Raw genomic sequence first — 21343 nt, 5'->3', positions numbered from 1 at the left:
TTTAACAGTTTAAGTGAAATGGAAAAAATTTACAAATAATATAAATTGAATTACAGGTGGAAATGGACACCGAAATAATAGTAGGGGACTTCAACTCTCCCCTTTCAGAACTAGATAGATCTAACCAAAAATAAATAAGAAAGAAGATGAATGGAATCTTAAATAAGCTCGATATGACAGATATACCTAGAGCCCTGGTGGTGAACCTATGGTATGCATGCCAGAGGGGGTATGTGGAGCCCTCTCTGTGGACACACACGCTGTTGCCCCAGTAGTCTGCCAGTTTGTTAGTAGAAAACCAGAGGGATGTGGGGCTGGGTTGCTCCCCTCCCCCTCACCTGAGGACATTTCTCACATTACCCACCACTCTAAAAGGTTTGCCATCACTGGCCTAGACTAACAGAAGAGGAAATAGAATATCTAAATAAACCAATTTAAGGGAAAAAGAAAAGAAATCAAACATGCCATAAATGAGCTTCCTAAGAAAAAAGTATCAGGACAAGATTGATTTATTTACAAGTGAATCCCACCAAACCTTTAAAGATCAACTAATACCACTATTAAATAGATTATTTGAAATAATATATAAAGAAGTCTGACTAAATTCCTTGCTGATATCCAAGCTACGAAGAGCAAAAACAGAGAAGGAAAAATATAGACCAATTTCACTCATAAATATGGATGTAAAAATTCTAAATAAAATACTAGATAGGAGACTACAATAACATATTAAAAAGATTATACATTGTGACCAAACAGGATTTATACCAGGAGTGCAGGAATGGTTTAATATAAGGAAAACTATTAATATAATTGATTATATCAATAACAAAAGTAACAAAAATCATATGCAAAAAAAGCTTTTGACAAAATACGATATTCATTAAAAAACACTTGAAAGCATAGGCAAAAATGGATTTTTCCTTCAAATGATGAGAATCATTAGCAATCATTATCTGTAAAAGGGATAAGCCTTACAGGAAAAGATAGTAAGAGATACATACCCCAACACTGGGAGTATGTATACCTGCCAAGACAAATCCAGGAACTACATGAACATAATTATAAAACACTTTTTATACAAATAAAGTCAGACTTAAATAAGTGGACCAAGGCAATATAATAAAAATGACAGTCCTATTTAAACTAATCTACTTATTCAATGCCATCCCAATTAAATCACCAAAAAATTTTTTTTACTGAGCTCTAAAAAATATCAAAATGTATTTGGAAGAACAATAGGTCAAGTGTATCAAAGGAATCAATGAAAAAAGAATGTAAAGGAAGGTCTTGCAGTACCAGATCCTAAACTGTATTTTAACATGGAATTTATCAAAATTATCTGGTACAGGCTAAGAAATAGAAAGGTGAATTAGTGGAACTGAGTAGAAATATAATACACAGTAGTAAATTATCATAGTAAACTTATGCTCGAAATGTAAAAGTTCAAGCTTTTGGGATAAGAATTCACTACTTGGTAAAAATAGTAGGCTAAACTAGAAAGCAGTCTGGTAGAAACTTAAGTATAGACTATTTTACCATTTACCAGGATAAGGCAAAAAACAGATACATGACCCAGATGTAGAAGGTGATATTGTAAGCAAATTAGAAAAACATGGAACACATTACCTACCAGATTTGTGGATAAGAGAATTTATGAACAAGAGATAGAGCATTGTGAGATATAAAATGAATAACTTTGATTAAATTTAAAAATGTTTACAATTAATGTATATACAATATATATGTATTTAACCAAGATTAGAAAACAGAAAATTGTCAAAAAATTTATAGACAATTTCTTGAATAAATTCTCTCAAATATTTGTCAAATTTGTAAGAATATGAGTCATTCCTCAGTTACTAAATGATTAAAGGATGGGAACAGGCAGTTTTGGGATGAAGAAATTGTGAAAGAGAATTCTTTATTGTCTATCCTGAGTTAACACTAACTTAAGTACCTCACTAGATTGTAAAGACAGGATTAACTCTCCTTTGGCTACCTTTTGATTGAATCAACACAAGCCTGAACTAGGTGTAGGAGCTCCCAATCCACTTAGTGATTTCACATTTTCAGAAACTCAATCAGTCAAGATGAAAATTCACATCCTTAGATGAGAACTTAATCTTTAGAAGGTGAGGAGTCAATCCCAAAGACCCTGCCCTTCTGGGCAGTGCTAGACAATTTGGACACTGATTGGCCCCTGTGAAGAGGGGAAGGGACAAGGAGCCACCATAAAAGCCAGGAAATCCTTCTTCTTGAGGCAGATTGTCTTTGAGAAGATAGAACCTCCTGGAGATAGTCTTCGAGGGAGTTTAGTTGGAGGCTGCAGCTAGGATTGTGGGCTTGGAGTTCAGCTTCACCTTGGACTCTGATTTCTGGACTACTTCACTGGTGAGTGAAAGGCTGACTTCTTTCCTAGTTTCTGAAGAGACTAGCTACCATCTTGGAGGAAGCCACATGGTTACTCACTTCCAGCCTTTCTGATTGAGAGCTAATTAATCTCTGCCTGAAACAAGCAGACCCAGAGTACACATTTAGGTTGATAGGATAGATAACTTCTCTACCCCCCTCACATTTCTCTTCTTTATTGGTTCCTCTCTATTTATAAATATTTGTAAATAAATTTGATTTGAGATATAATATTGGTGACCACATAATTTCATAAAATTGTCCAACCATCAATTTTCACCTTTAAAGGAGTTATTCTCAAACTGTGTATATCCTTTGACCCAGGACAATCATGATTAAGTCTGTTTCCTCTGGTGATTAGGGAGAAAAAAAAAACCCTATATGATCTGAATTGTTTGTAGCAGCCCTTTAGATTAGTGGTGTCAAAGAATTGGAAATTAAAGGGATGCCCATCAGTTGCTAAACCAGAATTGCTAAACAAGTTGTAGCTTATGATTGTGATGAAATACTACATGGAAAGACTTGCATAATGAAGAGCAAAATGAGCAGAACCAAGAGAATGTTATATATAGCAACAAATTTTATTTGAAGAATAACTGTGCATGTCAACTTCTAGACAGACCTCATAAACAGATATATGCATGGTAGTTTATATATATATATGTGTGTGTGTGTGTGTGTGTGTTTGTGGAAATTATAGCTTTTTCTAGTGTGGGGAGGGAAGGAAGATAGCTCAGAACTTAAAATGTAACCAAAAAAATAAATTAAAAATGTCTGACTCACTCTACCATCTTGATCACAGAAGGTAGTTTATACTAATATGCCATGATGGAAAGAACTGAAATCTTTCTACTGTGAAGAGGCAGAACCTTTCTCTTTTCCAAAAATGTTTCTTGCTAGATTTATGACTTTGAATTACCACTATTAGAAGTTTATAGTCTTTATTGTTTATCTAAATGGGCATCCTGGGCAAGTCACTTAACCCTCATTGCTTAGGCCTTACTACTCTTCTGCCTTGAAACCAATACATAGTATTGATTCTAAGATGGAAGGGTTAAAAAGTTTACCCAAGAGGACATTTAAAGCTTATTGACTTATTTCATGCTCATTTACAATCATTTGGGTCTCTAATTCTCCTCATAGTGTGCATCTAATACCACAGGGGGCAGAACACAAAAACCAGAGAAAGGAAAAGAGCTCATGGTAGACAGAATATGCCCTTTATATATACATGAGAGACATTTGTTCTTTAGGAATCAAGTAGGCCTCCAAGTCTTGCCTCTGCCTGTTCCTTGTACTCAGGATCAACCAGATAACTAGAGGGAATATCTAAAAATTACTGTATCATGTTCCACTGATCTCCACTAACAAATTGAATCTGCTTTCATGTTCACTTTAGTTCACTAAATTCCAGTCTGTGGTTACATATTAGCCTCAAAAGTTGTACTTTCTAAAGTTCCCATGAAAAATTGGGATGAGATATTTAATATATTCAGGATGAGAATCCTTTTATATCTTTTTACCAGCTAAACTTTGTTTCTATGAAAATAAACACGTGCATGACCAAAAATGTTATAGGTTCTAGTCATCTAATGAAAACATAAGTTGGGGAAGCTAGGTAGCAGTGGAGATAGAGTGGGAAAAGGATGAAGTGAAGGTAGAAAAATTAAATTCAGTTTCTCGAATTAAACTTCAATTAATCTATTAAGAATTGAAAAATATATGGGAGCCAAGAATAGCAGGTTGAGAATGACACACAGATGACCCCACGCATCAACAATCCAGATTATCAGCCTTCTTTGCTGTACTTTGACCACAGAATACTTCATTTTGTGGCTTTTTGCAGTCTGTCCCCCACACCTAAAATGGCTCCTTTAAGACAATTCAAATTCTCCCTTGTGCCAGTGTCCCGGTCTTTCCCACTTCTAGTGTCCTCCCTCTTATTCACATCTTGTATGTGTTGAATGTGAATTCTTTTTAAGGGTTAGGGATGGTTTTCTTTTCATCTCCAGTGCTTCTTACACTGCCTGGCACATAATGCTTAATGCTTATTGTTGGTGCTACATTTTAGTAATTTGTCATGGCAGATTTATGGCTACTCCAGTTATATTGAAGATAGTGTTCCTAAAGTAAAATATTTAAACTTGGTGGTCTGAATTTATAAAATGCTTTTATAGAATCAATATTATTAATCATGCTTACAACCACAGGTCTATGTTTATAAAACCACTATAGGAGGATCTGTAGATCAGCCTCAGAACTTAACCGTTTATATCTGATGTTGACATTCAGTGGCTATTACATGTCCCAACTTGAAGGCTAAAATGTGGAAAGAAAATAGCAGACATGACACCACCCACCCTCATATTTCCCACAGCAGTGACCAGCCATTTAATAAGGTCGGATGGAGGTGATGTAGTTAGCATTTCTCATTTATCAAATTCCAAGAGTAAGCACTTAAAATAAATACATGCGCTTCAGGCTAAACTGTTATATGTACAGATGTCTGGAAGTCAAGATATTGACAATTGCGGACTAGCTGAATTACTCTTTTCTGCTTATTAGATAAGACCTTATTTTAGGAATTCTCAATTTCCTGTTGTACTTCACATACATTTTCTTGGATTTTAATATAATTTAAAGGTGAATTGCTACAAAATGGACACTTCTATTGAGGTAGCTGTGTACAGACATTAACTCTTACCTAACATAGGCTCCATGAAAATGAACCATTAGTTAAAACATTATTATAGGAACAGCTTGCTTTGTAGGATAGAAGCTTTATAAATAGTCATTTTTATGGACAATGAACAATTTTATAGGGATATTTGGTTGTAATGTCTTAATATTATTGCCAAATACTATAGGTCCAGTTACAAAGTACATCATGTCTTTGATATGAAGCCTTGTGTGTTATTATGCTGGCCAAAGATTAGGGCACAAATTAATGCCAAAAAACAATGTAGTTTAGTTAGGTACTCAGTAATAAGAGTTCCTTTCAGCCACAAGTTTCACCTAAGATAGGTGGGCAACATGGAAGCAATAGAAGCAGAGAACATTTGCATAACTAGCAGCACAAGTATAGCAACTGAAAGGTAGCACGCACTAATGCTTTTAGAGAACATTTTTAAAATATCCCTGTTTATGTACTCATGTTATTTCCTCTAAATCAGAATATTACCTTTCTACATCAACAAAACTTGAAACATTTACCTTATTTTATCATCAGTAAATATAAATGTAATTTTACTTCCTTCTATAAAAGTAAAATAATTTCTTCAAACATTATTAAAGCAAAGTAGTCAGTTAGCATCATCTATATTGGTAATGGAAGAATTTTACAAAAAATTTTCCCCACAAAATTAACAATGAACAAATGGTTAAGAAGAACCACTCAAAACTGCCATCATATATACAAGAATAGGTTCTAATAACAAAACCCAAGTTCCCCGGGCAGATATGATATTCAGGATAATCCTTTATTGTTCTTTGCCTTTTTTCTTCTTGAACTTGGTGGAGTCTGAGTCAATGGTGTTCCTTTCTTGTTAATAATTGGTGGTAGCTTAAATATAATTTCATTATCATCATCATCATCATTCATTTCAGCTGCTTGAGCTTTTCGCCTCTCTAAAAATGTTGGTGAACAAATGGGTGTGGCACCCTAGATATAAGAAGCAAAAGACAAAGATAAATTGGATGAATGTAATTTCTTTTATACATACATACACATGTACATATACACACACACACATATATATGTATATATATGTGAGCGCTCTTAATTTACAGAAATGTGGATTTTTTCTAAGATGAAATAAGGACGTAAGGAGAAAATCTAGTCCAATCACCTTATTTTACAGATGAGAGAACTGAAGGGCTAGGAAAGTCAAATGATTTGCAGTTAAGGAGTAGAGACACCAGACATAAATATCACTCTATTTTTAGAATTCAGCTATAGATTTGGTTTCAAGGCTATTTCATTTTTTAATCTAATTTGCATAGACAAGTAAGTAGTAGAGTTCACATATTTGTCAAGACTGGTCTTTCTAAAACAATAACACTTCAATCTATAATGATAGTTGTAGTTTTTCAAATGATACATACATTAGGGTAATCAAGATGTAAAACATACTGTAGTAACTCAACTTTAATAGCTTCTGTTAAACTTATCTCAAATTCTAATTTCCTTATACATAAACATTTTTATTGTAAAACAAAGCTTGACTTCTGAATTTTAAAAGAAATGAACTTTTCACCAATCAAATTTATTACCGTGACTGTATCTAAAGCTTTATGGAAAGTTAAAATACAACTTTACCTGGCTATCCACAGTATCAAGGGCAGTATCTGAAACATTCATTTTCTCTTTCTTGGGTAATTCCTGTAATACATTTTAACAAGTTTCTTTTATTTATCCACCCACTCATCCTATACATCTATAGGTATATGTGTATGCACATATGTAGGCATTCTCTCTCTCCCCCATCCTCCAATTTTAGCGAACTTTGAACAATTAGTTGCTTACATTTGGTGCCCCAAACAATTTTACCTCATTATCAACAGTCTTCTGAAGAGAAGTAGTTCCTGCAACCTTCTTTTTTCTTCTGTTTCGTAAAACCTTAAATTTTAAGATGATAAAGCTTTAATGTAGTTTTCAGTATTCTCAATTATTACTCTTTTTTATTGATAACATTTTAGGCCAGGTATTTTTAACCTTCATTTTCATGGACATTCAGCTTCCCCAACCTCAGCCTGGTGAAGTCTAGAAACTCCTCAGAACAATGTTTTAAAATGAATAAAAATACATGTTAAAAAGGAAACCAATTATTTTGAAATAATTATACAAATATTACAAAAAGGCAAATTAACTTTTAAGATAAGTATAACTTAAAGTTAAATATCCCTGACTTAGACATTTCATATTAAGAAGTCAGTTGTTTTTCTTAAGGGGCTGAACTGCTTCCAGTCTGGATTGGGGATGTGAAAGGGAGAGAAAAGTGCAAAGAAATATGCATATTACAATGTATAGTGTGAGAAAGGCAAGAATGAAATCTAAAGTTCTCTAGGAAAATTTGAGCTGTAGATGAGTATACTTGTAAGCAGAGAACAGGACCAAAGGAAAATATGATAGAGGGAAAAGTGACAAGCCTTTGAAACTGATGAGCTTTAAGAATGAGGAAGAGAAAAGACACCTCCCCTAAATTTCCTTTGAAAATGGTAGTATTCTCAAAAGAAAGCTCAGAAGAATAGTTTAATTTTGCAAACTTCCACTCCTCCCTTCAACATCTGTTATATTTAAAAGAGTGGAAGATGTAAATTGTAGTAGATATAAGAGTGGGTGAGTAAATTGTGACCGCAGAAAATATGTTTTACTATAGTGTCTTGGTTTTAAATCAAATATAAGGTGGTCGCCAGGGAAATATTCCCAATTATGAATATACCCAAGTCAACTGGGTTTTATAGAGATTTTATTTAATAATACAATGAGGAATTAAAGAAAAGAGAGAAAAAGAGAAAAAGGAAATAAGTATGACGGGCCTTAAGCCAGCATGGCCTAGACCTGAGTCTTAAGAGAGAGATAGATATCAGTCAGTCTAGTGACAGAGTCTCTTCAGAGAGAGTTCCAGCCAGAGTCCTCCTCAAAGAGCCTTCCAGCCAGAGACTGTTTCAAAGGGCCTCTCTCAAGAGCCTCCAGAGGGACGGTCCCCTCAGAGGAGCTCCAGCGAGACCTCCTTAGGGATTGTCCTCCAAGAGCTTCCCTTCTCCCGAGCCTCTCCCAAGAGCTTTTCTCCAAAAGGATTGTCATAAGACCTCTCTTCTCAAGAGAATCTCTTTCTTATATAGGGGGTTTTCTCCTATGTCACCTCCCCTAAGTTCTTCCATCTACCAAACACAGTAGACTTTTCCAAAGGACAACCCATTCTAAAAAACACTGCTGGGTCGACTAATCCCTTTAGTAAGTTTGTACCAGAAAAAACTTCTGAATAAGTTTTCACCTCTTTGCTCCTGGCAAGTTTACAAGTTGCCCGACCTTTAATAGGTACTTAGCACCCCATTGTATTAATTCTAAAAATAGGCATATCTTAAAGAACTTTTTGCCCCATTATAAGTATGGGTTTAAGTACTTTCATTGTTTAGCAAGGAGCTTCCTCCCCTAAAGCAGTCTTAAGTAGGGTGGAGTAGAGGCCCTCCCATTTCTGATCCAAGTAGAGTTCTCACTGTCAAAATGGGGAATGTTCCCAGTAGGGAATTGTTCCAATGGAGAATTCCCCAATGTGGAAATTTTTAACATTCACAAGTCTGGGAAATTTCAAGATTCACACATCTAAAATACATATACAGTAGGTATTTAGAAATGAGTGTTTTATATATTGAATTATCTAGAGGTAAAAACTAAGCAATGAAGTAAGTGAATGAAACAATGAAGGGAAGTTTAGAGAGAGAGCGTATAAGAGGACACTATGCTCAAGAGTGTTAAAAGGTCAGTTGTAAGGTTATTTGTCTTGTTGCTGTTTAGCTGCTCTTCCCTGGTCTGAGGGCAAGATGGATGCCCTCCCACCAGAAATTCACCAATAAATGCTATCTGACCTCTTGTTAACAAAAATGGGTTTATTACAGTTGAAATTCAGGAGCTAAGGATGATGGGCTAGGAAGATCCCTAATCTTTCCCTAAGAGAACTGTCCCAGTAACCTTCTGACCCTCATGGGTTATCTTCTGTATTCAACAAAGTTGAACCTACTCTGTCTCCTTTCTCCACCTGATTTCCATCTTCCTGTCTAAATAACCTACACTAAGCCCATTAAACAGTTGTTGAATCAAGGTTAGAGGTCACTGATTACTCAGGAGGATGATGGTAGAAATGACAGCCACCACAGGCTGAAGGCTCAGCCTGCCTGAGGTGTCTTAGAAGTCCAAGCCAATTTCCATAGTAGTCTTCTTAGGAGCTAACAAATGTAAAATAGATAACTGGGATCACTCAGGAACAACATGAACCCATTGAAGAGATCTGGGTCAATTTCCACACAGTTTGGAGAGAGCTAAAGGCAGGAGATGTGTCTTCCTCCACACCAAAACCACTCTCTCCCCAACTGCCAGCCCCAGGCACTCCAGAACTTCTGATTCAGAATTCCAAGCTCTCTCTTGCATTCTATTTTCTGCCTCCAGTACACTCCTGTCTCTGGCCTTTCACATTTGCCCAAATTTCCCCTTTTCTGGAGGAGAAAGTAGACAATGAACCAATTGAAGGTGGTGGCTGAAGAGGAATAAGACTGGTAGAATAAGCATGAATGACATGCCATGGAAGTCAAAGGAGGAAGGAATATTGAGGAAATGGTTAAGTGGGCAAAAACTGCAGGAAGATCAAGTCTGAGAAAAGACTATACTTATCAATTAGGAAGGATAATTAGGAATTATCAATCTGTTCTAAGATTTAGGAAAGAAAAACCCACAAATAATATAGGATAGGGACAAACAGAAGGTAGGTAGAAGAGGTTGGCAAGGGACCAAAAGGCTCACAGACTTGAGCTTACCAGAAAGATATATGAATTGGGTCAGGTCCAGAAAGCCAACAAATCCAGTGAGAAAGTTTGTAATTACATAGTACTTAATTCCCTAACTTAGGTAATTAGTGAATGGGGGAAAGTGGGCAGGGAACAGGGCAAATGCTATGTGTGATGGTTAGAACATACATTTTTAAAAAATTCTTTCATTTTAATATCAAATTTCCACCTAAGTTTTCTAGTTATATGATTTATATTATTTCTCTCCCAGAGTTGACAAGCAATTCAGTATGGATTATACATATAATTAGCAAGCAAAACATATTTCAATACTGCTCATTTTTTTTGTAGATGAATAATTTTCTAAAACTAAAATTCCAAGTCATATGCCCAAGTAGTCAAGTGATAAATCATGTTTTCATCTGCATTTATACTAGATCATTCTGATGCTGAATAGAAGATCAACTGGACTAGGGAGAGACTTGAGTCAGGAAGAACAAATGGCAAGCTACTGCAGTAGTCCAGGTGTGAGATGATAAAACCCCTTACCTAGGGTGGTGGCTAGGATTAGATAGATTTGAGATAATGCCCAGTATTTGGAAATAGTTGAATCAATGGGAGCTGATGAGATCAAATAGAAAGGGCCAGGGACACTCCACCCCCATGGTCCTCTAAGCCATCCTAGGGGAGGAAATGAGCAATTATCACTGGGTGTTGTACTAGCAGCATTGAGGATTCAAATCAGTTTTACTGTTACTGTAAACATATGGCTAGGTTAGCCTGCTTTTTGTCATTGGGTTAACTGATACTGAGTCTACTATCCTTCACCCACTCTACCAGTCATGTGCCATGGAAAAGAATCTGCCACTACTAGAGTCTGGCTCTCTTTGCCTTATGCTGGGATGGAGTACTAACTTACTTAGGCGTGAGCACTACTGAGCTGCCTCTGCCCTTCTGTGCTAGACAAAAAGCACTGGGGGTGGTGGTGGTGCTGCTATTGCTGGCATCCGACTCTTGCCCATTATTTTTAACTCTTGCTGGAGAAAAGACAATACAACATAAAAAGAGATTCCTCTATGATAGTAATGCCTTTCATTTCTCAAGTGAAAGCAGCAGCCATTTCTATGGGGTTAAGAAAATGTTCCTAGGGCCCAACTCCTGTACTCTTTAGGGGCTCCAAATTAGAAGTAACAGAAAATTAGTTTAGTGTTTTAGGGGGTGGGGAGTGGAAGTTTTTTAAACTAATGCAGCATCCCTGATTTCCCTCAGCTAGTTGAATGGGAGGCAATGGGCACATATTTCAATATTCCTAATTCCATAAATATCCCTAGGTCCATGAGGCAGAATTCAGGATTGTCCTTTCAAATGCCACCCTACTCCATCCCCAATGGTTTTCACCACATTAAAGAGTCCCCAAAAAAATTCATGTAGCAATAGTGAGGCTTGTCTCCCAAAGTCTAAGTCAAGAACAAACAAAACAAAACAAAACAAAAAAACCCAATGGTTTCTTTAGCACAATTAAAATACAAAAATGTGAGGGATCTGTTTTGGTTTGTATTCTCTCACTGTTGGAAAATGTCATGCCACCTTCTCAATGGCTAGTTATTTCTGTATACAATTATATGGTTCAGTTGCATGGTCTGTTCCAAAAAGACAATTCAAAATCCAAATGTTTCTACATACATGATTTTCTAGAAGCTAGTTAGGCACTTTGAAGTTTCAGGTTGTTAAATCATGTCTAACTCTTAGTGACTCCATTTGGAGGCTTTTTTTTTTGGGTGGCAAAGATACTGGTATGGTTTGCTATATCCTTCTCCAGCTCATTTTACAGATGAAGTGTAAAAGGTGAAGGGCCCATGTCCAGAGCCAGTTAAGTGTCTGAAAACAATCTGAACTCAAGTCTTCCTGACTTCTGGCCTGGCATTCTACCCACTGAGCCATCTAGCTGCCTACTAAAGGCTTCTTGTAAATAAGGTGATAATGACCACTCAAAATACAAAGATATCCACACTCCTCATAAATGGGACACAACTAATTATTTGGAACTAGTCCTCCCAATGGAGAGAAATCTCTTTCTCCGTCCCCTAAAACTTTAATCTCTCTAAGCTGTACTGAAAGTAAACTGAATTCTTTAGAGATTTCCCTAGTAGAATATAAAGGCTTAAATTATCAAGCTGCAAGTCTCCACAATGCTAGAGGGTGTAAAACAAAGTTTGACCAATTATCTTCAAATTTTAGTTCTTGAAGGGCAATCATACATTGGTTTTTCCTTACTGAATTGCTTTGTGCAGTCTACTCTCAACTATTAGGGGATGAAGCTCACAGCAATAATATTTTTAGAAGCATCACCAAAAGCATGAGGGCCAGTCAGGGCTTACCTTCCTTTGCACTGCCTACTCCCCATTTCAGTAAGCTCATTATGTTCCAATTCTGCAAAACTAGGGCAAATATTCTGGTCTGGTCTTTAATCAATCAAGTCCCTCAAGTACTTTAATATCAGAACAAAATGAGATATTAGCAATAGCAAGAGAATATTCAGTGAGAACAGACACTGAGGACACTTGAGATGACTTGGCTGAAGAAAAGTTCCCTTTCCTAAGTTACTCATCCATCAGCCAAGCATAAGAATTTTTCTGGAGCTCCTCAGGACTGCTTTGTATTCAGTCAGATGTGATACCAACAGTTAACTAATTCTGAAGGTCTCAAAACCCTTTAAGGAAAAATTAGATTAACTTGCATGGGGGAAGAGGTTAGGGTATTGCTCCTTTAATAGAATGATAGTGACATTCAACTCATCTTCAGATTTAAGGTGCCACACACAGTAAATTAAGTTTTATTGAATACAATTCCCAAGGTTAACTTTGGCAAAGATATATTCCTTACACATGGACAAATCTATAAAAACCTTAAGATATGTCTTCAGACTTTTAGTTCATGAAGAAGAAACACTTACTAATTTAGGAAATGTGTAATCTATTCCTTTTTCAGCTAATCTCTTTCGGAGTTTGTTTTCTTTCTTTTTAAATCGCTTCTCCATTCTTATCTTTTCTTCATATGTTCGTTCCTTGTTATAACGTTTTACTGCTGGATGAGAGGGCTTTGAAAATGGAATCTCACAGCCTTTGAAAAGTTCTTCATGTACTTTTTCAGGTGGCACAAAATGACCTACAAAATACACACAAAAATGTTTCTCATAAAGTACACTTTTGATTTCATGTGTTAAAACTAGGATAACCAAAATAAGAATCTTTGAATCCTTCATTCACTTAACTCTGAAACTATAAAAAGGAGCTTTTTACCTTTACACGATTTATGTCATTTCATTACCACGCACCCTTGTATCCAGTGTTTCTCTACCCCTTAACTACAGAACTCCAGAAATTATAGTAGTCAAATTTCAGACTTCTATGGTTTCTGAGAAATTTTCATCTGCCTGTCTGTACATTAGTTCACAAAATCTAGCTATGATAACTAATAATTTAGATAGCAACTAATATGTATGTCAAGCACTATGTGAAGCGCTTTATAAATATCTCATTTTACCTACCCAATATCCCTAGGAAGTAGGTGCTATTATTACCCCCATTTTAGAAATGAGGAAACCGAGGCAAATAGAAGTTAAATAACTTGCCCAAGGATATATAGCTATTAAGTGTCAAAGGCTGAATATGAACTCAGGTATTCCTGGCTCTAGGCCTAGAGCTCTAATCATTGCACCACCAATTTACCCACTAGTTTTAATTAATACTAGAACCTATATCTTTAGATTCTGACCCCTAGGTTGTTGTTGTAGAAATATACACGCAATCAGCATAAGTAGTAGTGGAAAAGAAGACTATACTAATTTTAAATTATCTATAGATAATTAAAACAGCACAAGTTTATAATGGCATGGATAATAAAACCTACTCAATTTTTTTGTCTTTGTTTATATTTAAATGTGTAAAAGCTTGAATTGCAATGAAACACAGATCTTCAAATTAAAAGCTGGAGTCGCTCAATAAAATGTAAAGAGAATTAGAAAACTCTAAACTCATCCATCTAAACTCCAGGTGGGAAAACAAAATATATATGATGACTAAATAATAATCTTAAGGAGAAATACACCAACACTCCACACTTATCTGGAAACAAGAACACAGATTTATAGCTGGAAGAGAATTCAAGAGGCAGAGTCCAATCCTTTCATTTCAAAGATGATTAAAGCTAAGGCTCAAAGATATTGATTTGCCCAAAGTCACACAAGACCATAAGGAGAAGAGCAGTGGTTTGAATTCAGGCCTTCTAACTCTATATCCAGCATGCTTTCTACTATACCAAACTGCATCTGTTTACCTGGATAAAGTTGACACATGGCTCACTTAAAAGAAAGTTTGCTTGGTAGATATGTCAACTGTTGTTATTTCTATTTATATATTTTATTAAGACTTCCCTCAAAATCAATTATGATAAAATTTCTATAGGATATAAGCTTGTCATGTAGAATGTTCTCTTTTGCTGTTGGAGAAGTGAGGAATCACTGTATAATCAGGAAGGAGCAGGGATATAGCCATGCACTGGGTGGTACTTTCTAGATGTTTCTTGCTGGTTCATACCCTTTCCCTTCACTCTAAGGGGCAGGGATCAAGTTATATTTTACTTTTAAAAAGAGGGAAGCTCAAATAAATTTTTCATGAAATTATCTTAATAGCTCATTGCTCTTAAAGCATTACATAAGCTATAAATTCTTTCTTTAAAAACAAACCAAAAAAAAAAAAAACCCTCCTTACCTTCTTAGAATTGATACTAACTATTGGTTCTAATGCAAAAGAGGAGTAAGGGTTAGGCAACTAGGGTTAAGTGACTTGCCCAGGGTGACACAGCTAGGAAATGTCTGAGGCCAGATTTAAACCCAGGACCTCATGTCTCTAGGCCAGATCTCTACCCATGGAATCATCTAGCTGCCCCAATTAGCTATAAATTCTGGCAGACAATACTCTAAACGAGAAGAGGGCTCATTTGCAATTTTAGATGTAAGACAAAATGGAAAAGGAGAGTGCTCACCCTTGGGATAGATACTATTACTATAATTATGTCACAAGTCTGAAAGGAATAAATGTCTTCCAAATAGAGATACTTACACTTCAATAGCCTTTCACAAAAAAGGTAGTTGTTCATTGTATCAGCAACAATCTTAGCAACATCATCAGATTCGAACTCCAAAAATCCATAGCCCTTACTATTTCCAGTCTGTAAGAGAAATGTCCATTATAATAAGGCATGGTGTAAAAATTATAGTAGAAAATCCTCCCCCATTTCATTAATTTAAATAATGTAAAATTACTTAAGTATGTGCCATACTTTTAGAAACCCAACAGTACTTCACATAATTATAAATGGCCATATTAAAAAAAAAAGCAAGGTTAATACAGTTGTGATACAAACTAATAGCAATTGTATATCTATATCTTTTAAACTGTTTCCCATCTAGGTTTTTCAGGACACTGCTTTCTCTTAGTTCTCTTTTGTATGACCACCACTCCTTTTCAGTTTCTTCTGATGGATATTATCCAGATTGTATCTATCTAACAAAGGGTTCATGGCTCTTTTCTTCTGCCTCTACACTATTTTCACTTGGTGATCTCACCACTTCTCGAGGATTCACAGACCTCGCTTGTAATATATGATTCTCAGACCTTTTATCTAGCCCATACCTCTAATCTCATATCCCCAAATCTTTGATTATGTTACACCTAAACTGATGTTGCCATGATAACTGAAATTCTCCTCCATTAGATTATAGGTTCTTAGAGAGCAATGAAAAAAACTTCTAATCCACTGCTTAACATAGTGCATGACAAAGAGTAAAGCAATTAATAAACTGACTTGACTAGTGATTTCTATTTACCACTCGAATCCAAGACTTTTGTTATAATGAATATGACATTTTCATTCAGAAAATGACATGGTTTTGTAAGATTAGAAGTGATGTCATAAATGGAGAATGTTCCTATCTTTATATACTATTATTCTACTTAAAGCAGGAAATTAAGGACCAATGGTCCCAGGAATTAGAAATTATGAAAATGCTGACATGTGTAGGATGGAAGAGGATCCCTCAAATACTTCTAGAACTGTTAGGAAGAAGCAATGGGGAATAAAAGGTGATGGTGCAGAAACTGCCACTGAACTACTTTTGTTTTCTAGAGAATAAATAGGATGAGATCAGGTGCATGAGTCACTGGTAGGAGAAAGCCTATTTTCACCATAGTGGTGAAAATAACTGGTCTAAAATCATGAGATACAAGTTGGCAAAAACGACAACAATCAATGTTGGAAGAGTTGTGGAAGGATGGGCACACTAATACACTTAGTAGAGCTGTGAAATGGCATGATCATTTGTAAAGCACTATGCTATTATGTAAATAAAGTGATTAGAACGCCCACATCAATTGAACCAGACTCCATTACTAGACATACACTCCAAGAGTCATTGATAAGAGAGTTCTTATATACTCTAAAGTACTTATAACTTTTTATAGCCAAGAATTAGAAACAAAATAGATGCCAGTGAGTTGGGGAATGGCTAAACAAATTGTAGCCCATGAATGTAATGGAATACTTTTGTGTTTTAAGAAATGATGAGTACAATGAACAGAGAAGCATGGAATGATCTATATGAATAGTAAAGTAAGCAAAGCCAAGAAAACAATATATACAATCACAACAATGAAAGCGAACAGAACTACACCCCCAGCCCAAGTATAGTAACAAAATTAAAAAGATCAAGCAGGACTCATAAAGAGATAAGAAAATCCTAAACCTATTCCTTTGTGGAGGTAGGAAGCCCATCAGTATTACATACTGTAAATAAAAGTAAAATCATAAGAGAAGTAGAAGAGACTAATCGAAACTGGTAAACAATGTTTTTGCTTGGATTTCATTCTTTGGTGTGTGTTTGTGAGAGAAAGTCCAGAGGCTCTGTCATTAAGGTCACAAAAATCCTAGATTTTAAGAGCTAGAAGGACCTCTGTGTTCATCTAGTCCAAACTAGATGTGAAAGGAATACCATCACTATAACATAACTGTTAAGTGTTCATCCATCTCTCCTCCTCCAAGGAGGGAGAATTCATCACTTCTCTATGTCTGACTTTGGGACAGTTCCATTAGAAATTTTTCTTGACATCAAGTTGGCCTTTCTCCCAACTTTTGACCATTACTTGTAGTTCTGCCCTTTGGGGCCAAACAGAACAAGTTTAGCATCTCTTCAAATACTTGAAGACAGATCATATCTAGACCGACCTTAGCCCTCCAAAGTACTGTTTTGCTAGCGAGCCCACACAAAGCTAAGAAATGAGATATGGTCTAGCGATTCTTTTTACCATCTTTAAACACAACTTGGCAAAATTTTAAGTCATGTGCCAAAATTCCTGACCCAGTTCCTCAAGGGAAGGCATTTCTTTTATTAGGCAGCAAGAGGAAAAAGTTTAGGGGCAGCAGCTTCAATGGGCTTAAAACATCAATAGAGACCAACATGAATATTCTTATTCAGTTGTTTTCAAGTCTTACTCTTCAAGACCCCATTTAGGGTTTTCTTGGCAAAGATACTGGAGTGGCTTGCCATTTCTTTCTCTGGCTCATTTTATCACTGAGGAAGTGGAGGCCAAATGGAATAAAGTAACTTGTCCAGCATCACACAGCTATTAAGTGTCTGAGGCCAGATTTGATGAGTCTTCCTGACTCCTGGCCTCGATATCTATTACACTACAACCTGAATATAATCTTTGGTGTAAAAGCACACATTTAACCATGAAAAACCCTATTTCAATAATGATATAAAAAGGCTTTCATATAATTCTTACAACTACAAAATCTGGCTGTATCCCTTTTATCCCTGATTCCACAGTACTCCTCTCATAACTTCTATATTCCAATAAAAATGCTATACTTGCTGTTGGGTGGCATTCATCTTCTATTGCCAAGCACCTACACATTAGCTTCTTCCAAGCATAATTAAAGTACCACCAAAAATTGAGCTATTTTTCATTTTTGGTCTTTGTTAATCCATCACTTAACATAGTTTATAATACCTCCTCTTATACATTATGAGTACTTAATGACTGTTGAATTGAAAGGAAGCTGATTCCTTTTCATGACAAAGAAGTCCTTTTGGGGCATTTAATTTCATTACCTAAAAATTACAGGAACCACACTGATCTACATGCTGTATATATATATATATATATATATATATATATATATATATATATATATATACACACACACACACACATACATATACATATAATAGATATGCTTGAATGCTATTAAAAAATGAAATGGTATAAGAATGACTTAAAGGTCTTTTCCTAGCATCTTTTAAAGAAGGGTAGAAAAACAATAATGGTAGTATAGGAGGTGTGCAGGCTTTGAAAAACAATTTGAATACACCCTGAGCTAAAATTTCTAATGGCCATTTTTCAGGCTGAAAGGAGAAGTTAAAAGTTTCAGCATAAAGGTTTGTATTTCCCTTGTAATCATACTTTTTCTAGGAATATGACAGATGAAATAATCAAACTTGGCTGGACTTTTATGGAAATTATTTAGTATTTAGCCATAAACAGACTACAGAAAAACCACATTCAATCCCTGCTTCTGATACCCCAAACAAACAAATTTCAAATGAAAATTAGGATGATTTACTTCTGATAAATTTGTGTTGTCCAATTTATTCTACATGTTTCAACAAATGGAAACTGGCCAGAAAAGCTTATGAAAAAGAAACAAATAATATGTCAGAACATTAAGTCATTTAGAAAGAAAAGAAATCATTTCTATAAAACAGGCTAAATCAAGGATAGAATGCTAGATTTTGAGGATGTAGCTAAATGGCTCAGTAGATAAGAATGCTGGACCTGGAGTTAAGAAGAACTGAGTTCAAATTTGGCCTCAGATCCCTTACTATTCTGTGTGACCCCAGGCAAGTCACTTAACCTCTGGCTTGCCATAATCCACTAAAAAAGAAAATGGCAAACTACTCCAGTATCTTTGCCCCATGAATAGTAGTATGGTCCACAGAGTCACAGAGACAGACCTCATGACTCAACAACAAAGCTAGACTTGGAATTCGCAAGACATGGTTTATATCTTGCTTTGGACATGTTTTATTAACTATGTGGCCTTGGGCAACAAACTTAACTTCTTTGGGCCTCATTCAATTTCATGTGTAAAATAAGTTATTTAAACTTGATGGCCTCTGAGGTCCCTTCAAGCTTGGCATTTATAATTCTATAAATGACAAAAATCTTTACCTTTTTACTTCTGGAAAGCCTGAGTCTTTTGACAGTTCCAAATTGAGTGAAGTATTCCTTGAGTTGAGGTTCATAAAGTCCTCTGGGAAGGTGACCCAAATATACCACTCCAGGAGTCAGTTTCTCTGGCTGAAAAGATAGGGGAGGGGAAGTGTGGTAGAGACTTGTCACACAGATCATCTTTTCTATTTCAGAAGCTCACATGATTTTTCATTTTCACTTAACCTAAGAAGTTTTCCTGAAATCTAATCCAACTTCCATCTGTAAAATGGGGCCTGGAGGTCCTCTTTGGCCTCTTCCAGTTCTAAGTCTATGATCCTATGCTCATAATCCTAATGATGACTCCAAAATAATTTACCAGGCACACATATAATAACCTTTCCTGAAAAAAGCTTCACAGGCTTTCACATATTTATTCTTCACTGTGAAAGTGGGGTGTGTGTGTGGGGTTGGGAATGTGTTTTAGGGTCCAGAAACAATTGTCTCATAATTGAAAAACAAGAGCCTTAAGTATTCCAGAACTGCATGAGTTGGAGAAGAGACGTGGAATATTTGATTTTTGGTACTGCCTATATCAATTCCCCCAATTTGATGCTCAAATTATCAGAGCATCTTATCTTAGAGGAAAAGACATAAGTGTATTGTGATGGGTGTGTGTGTGGCAGTTAGAGTCTGAGTCATTTAGGATTAGTTTCGTAACAAGGGGCTGCTTTCGCATGCTTATTTTTTCTTTATTGTTCTCTTTTAGAATTCTTTTTTGTCTCTTGTCTATATTCTAAGTCTCTAGTTGTGATTCAAGGCTTTTATAACTTGACAACCCAAATTCCGGGTGTTCTCCAAGGTCTCTTCCAGATCTAATGCTATCTTATTCATCCTTCATGACTTAACCCATATCCCATCTCCTCCAGGAAACATTCCCTCGTAGTATTGTCTTTCTAGGCACAAGTTCGGGGGTGGGGGGGCGAGGGAGAGGCAAAAACCTTGAATTTCTACCGTATCCCACCACTCATCCCCTTAGGAAGCTCAATGCCTCCCACCCAATAAACACAACTCCTTTTCTAAAGAGACCCTCACCTAAGGAGGCACTAGAAACCTGAATGGGCCATAGAGAAGGGAAAGGGGCGGGGAAAATGGGGAAATTAAACAGCGCGTTCCCAAGCCAAATCAGGCAGGAGACAGGCGGGAACACACTCGAGTCGCAAAGTCCATCTCGTCACAAACCCCTGTGCACGCGTTAGGCCCGTATGGCCCGAGCTCCGGATTCCTCCCCACCCCCACCCCAACGGCCGTAGAGAGACGCTGCGCACGTGCAAGCGGCTCTGTTCAGCAATTTCCAACCACCACTCACCTTATTAGCCCCGCGCTTGCGGACACTAGCCACACGCTTCTGAAACTCGGTCTGAAGCTTCGGGTCCAGCGACAAAAGCTCTTTGGGAACTGTGTTCGCCGACTTCGACGCTGAGGCTGTACGCGTAGCCGTAGCCTCAGCCATATCGTTTGAACACTGCTGCGCCATCGCGTCTCTGGAAACGCCGCACACTAAGCAGCACAACCGGAAGTGCGTCACTCTGCAGAGTCTGCGAGCGGAAGTTAGGGCGAGGCGAGAAGGAGAGTTTCCGTAGTCTCGTTAAACGTGTAGGATCAATAAATAGGGGGCGAAGCCTCTACTTCAGAAGAGTGCATGCGCCACCTGGTGGCCCTAAGCGTGCTTGATTCTCTGGCTCGGTAGGGAGCGAGTTTCCTCTGGGTTGATAAATGAGTCGGCTGGAGAGTATGAGGTGCTCGAGATCCAGGATCATAGTCACCTCATCCTAAGCCTCTTTTTACAATTGGGGAAACCAAGGGCCAGAGAGCCTCACAGTCACAGTAGCAGACTCACATTTGAATTCCTTGATTTGAAATCCAAAAAGCACGGGCGGACTTTTTTCCACCATGCATGGGGGGGTGATGGTAGGGGGAGCGGGCTGGAAGGGAGGAGAGGGCGACTCTTGCCTAAGGTTTCTTTTTGCCTCTTCGTTTCAAACACTTAACTGTGTGACAGCAGGCAAATTACTTAATCTTCTCTCCTCAGTTTCCTCATCTATAAAAATGGGGATAATAATAGCTATTACTTCCCAGGGTTGTTGAGGATCAAAGGAGAA

At 36.8% G+C, this 21343-nt stretch overlaps 1 protein-coding gene across 1 annotated transcript; it reads right to left on the bottom strand.

The window, feature by feature from the left end:
• Positions 1–2974: 2974 nt before the first annotated feature.
• Positions 2975–20776, bottom strand: NIFK (nucleolar protein interacting with the FHA domain of MKI67). Its single transcript, XM_001364715.5, has 7 exons — positions 20551–20776; positions 19203–19331; positions 15033–15141; positions 12866–13077; positions 6962–7030; positions 6731–6793; positions 2975–6073 (listed from the first exon to the last, which is right to left on the bottom strand). The coding sequence occupies exons 1-7, from the start codon at positions 20716–20718 to the stop codon at positions 5879–5881; spliced, it is 945 nt and encodes a 314-aa protein (XP_001364752.1). The 5' UTR covers positions 20719–20776; the 3' UTR covers positions 2975–5878.
• Between the last annotated feature and the right edge of the window lie 567 nt (positions 20777–21343).

This window comes from Monodelphis domestica, chromosome 4 (genome assembly GCF_027887165.1).
Source record: "Monodelphis domestica isolate mMonDom1 chromosome 4, mMonDom1.pri, whole genome shotgun sequence".
NCBI lineage: Eukaryota > Metazoa > Chordata > Mammalia > Didelphimorphia > Didelphidae > Monodelphis > Monodelphis domestica.
This window is presented reverse-complemented; position numbering and strand designations above follow the sequence as displayed.

Bases quoted from the DNA above. Each gene is read 5' to 3' on its own strand.
- NIFK (XM_001364715.5), bottom strand. From the start codon at position 20,718: ATGGCGCAGCAGTGTTCAAACGATATGGCTGAGGCTACGGCTACGCGT. The intron at 13,078-15,032 runs GTAAGTATCTCT...TGTATTTTGTAG, and splicing joins TTGTGAAAGGCTATTGAAGT to GTCATTTTGTGCCACCTGAA. The intron at 6,074-6,730 runs GTAAAGTTGTAT...TCTTATATCTAG, and splicing joins TTGATACTGTGGATAGCCAG to GGTGCCACACCCATTTGTTC.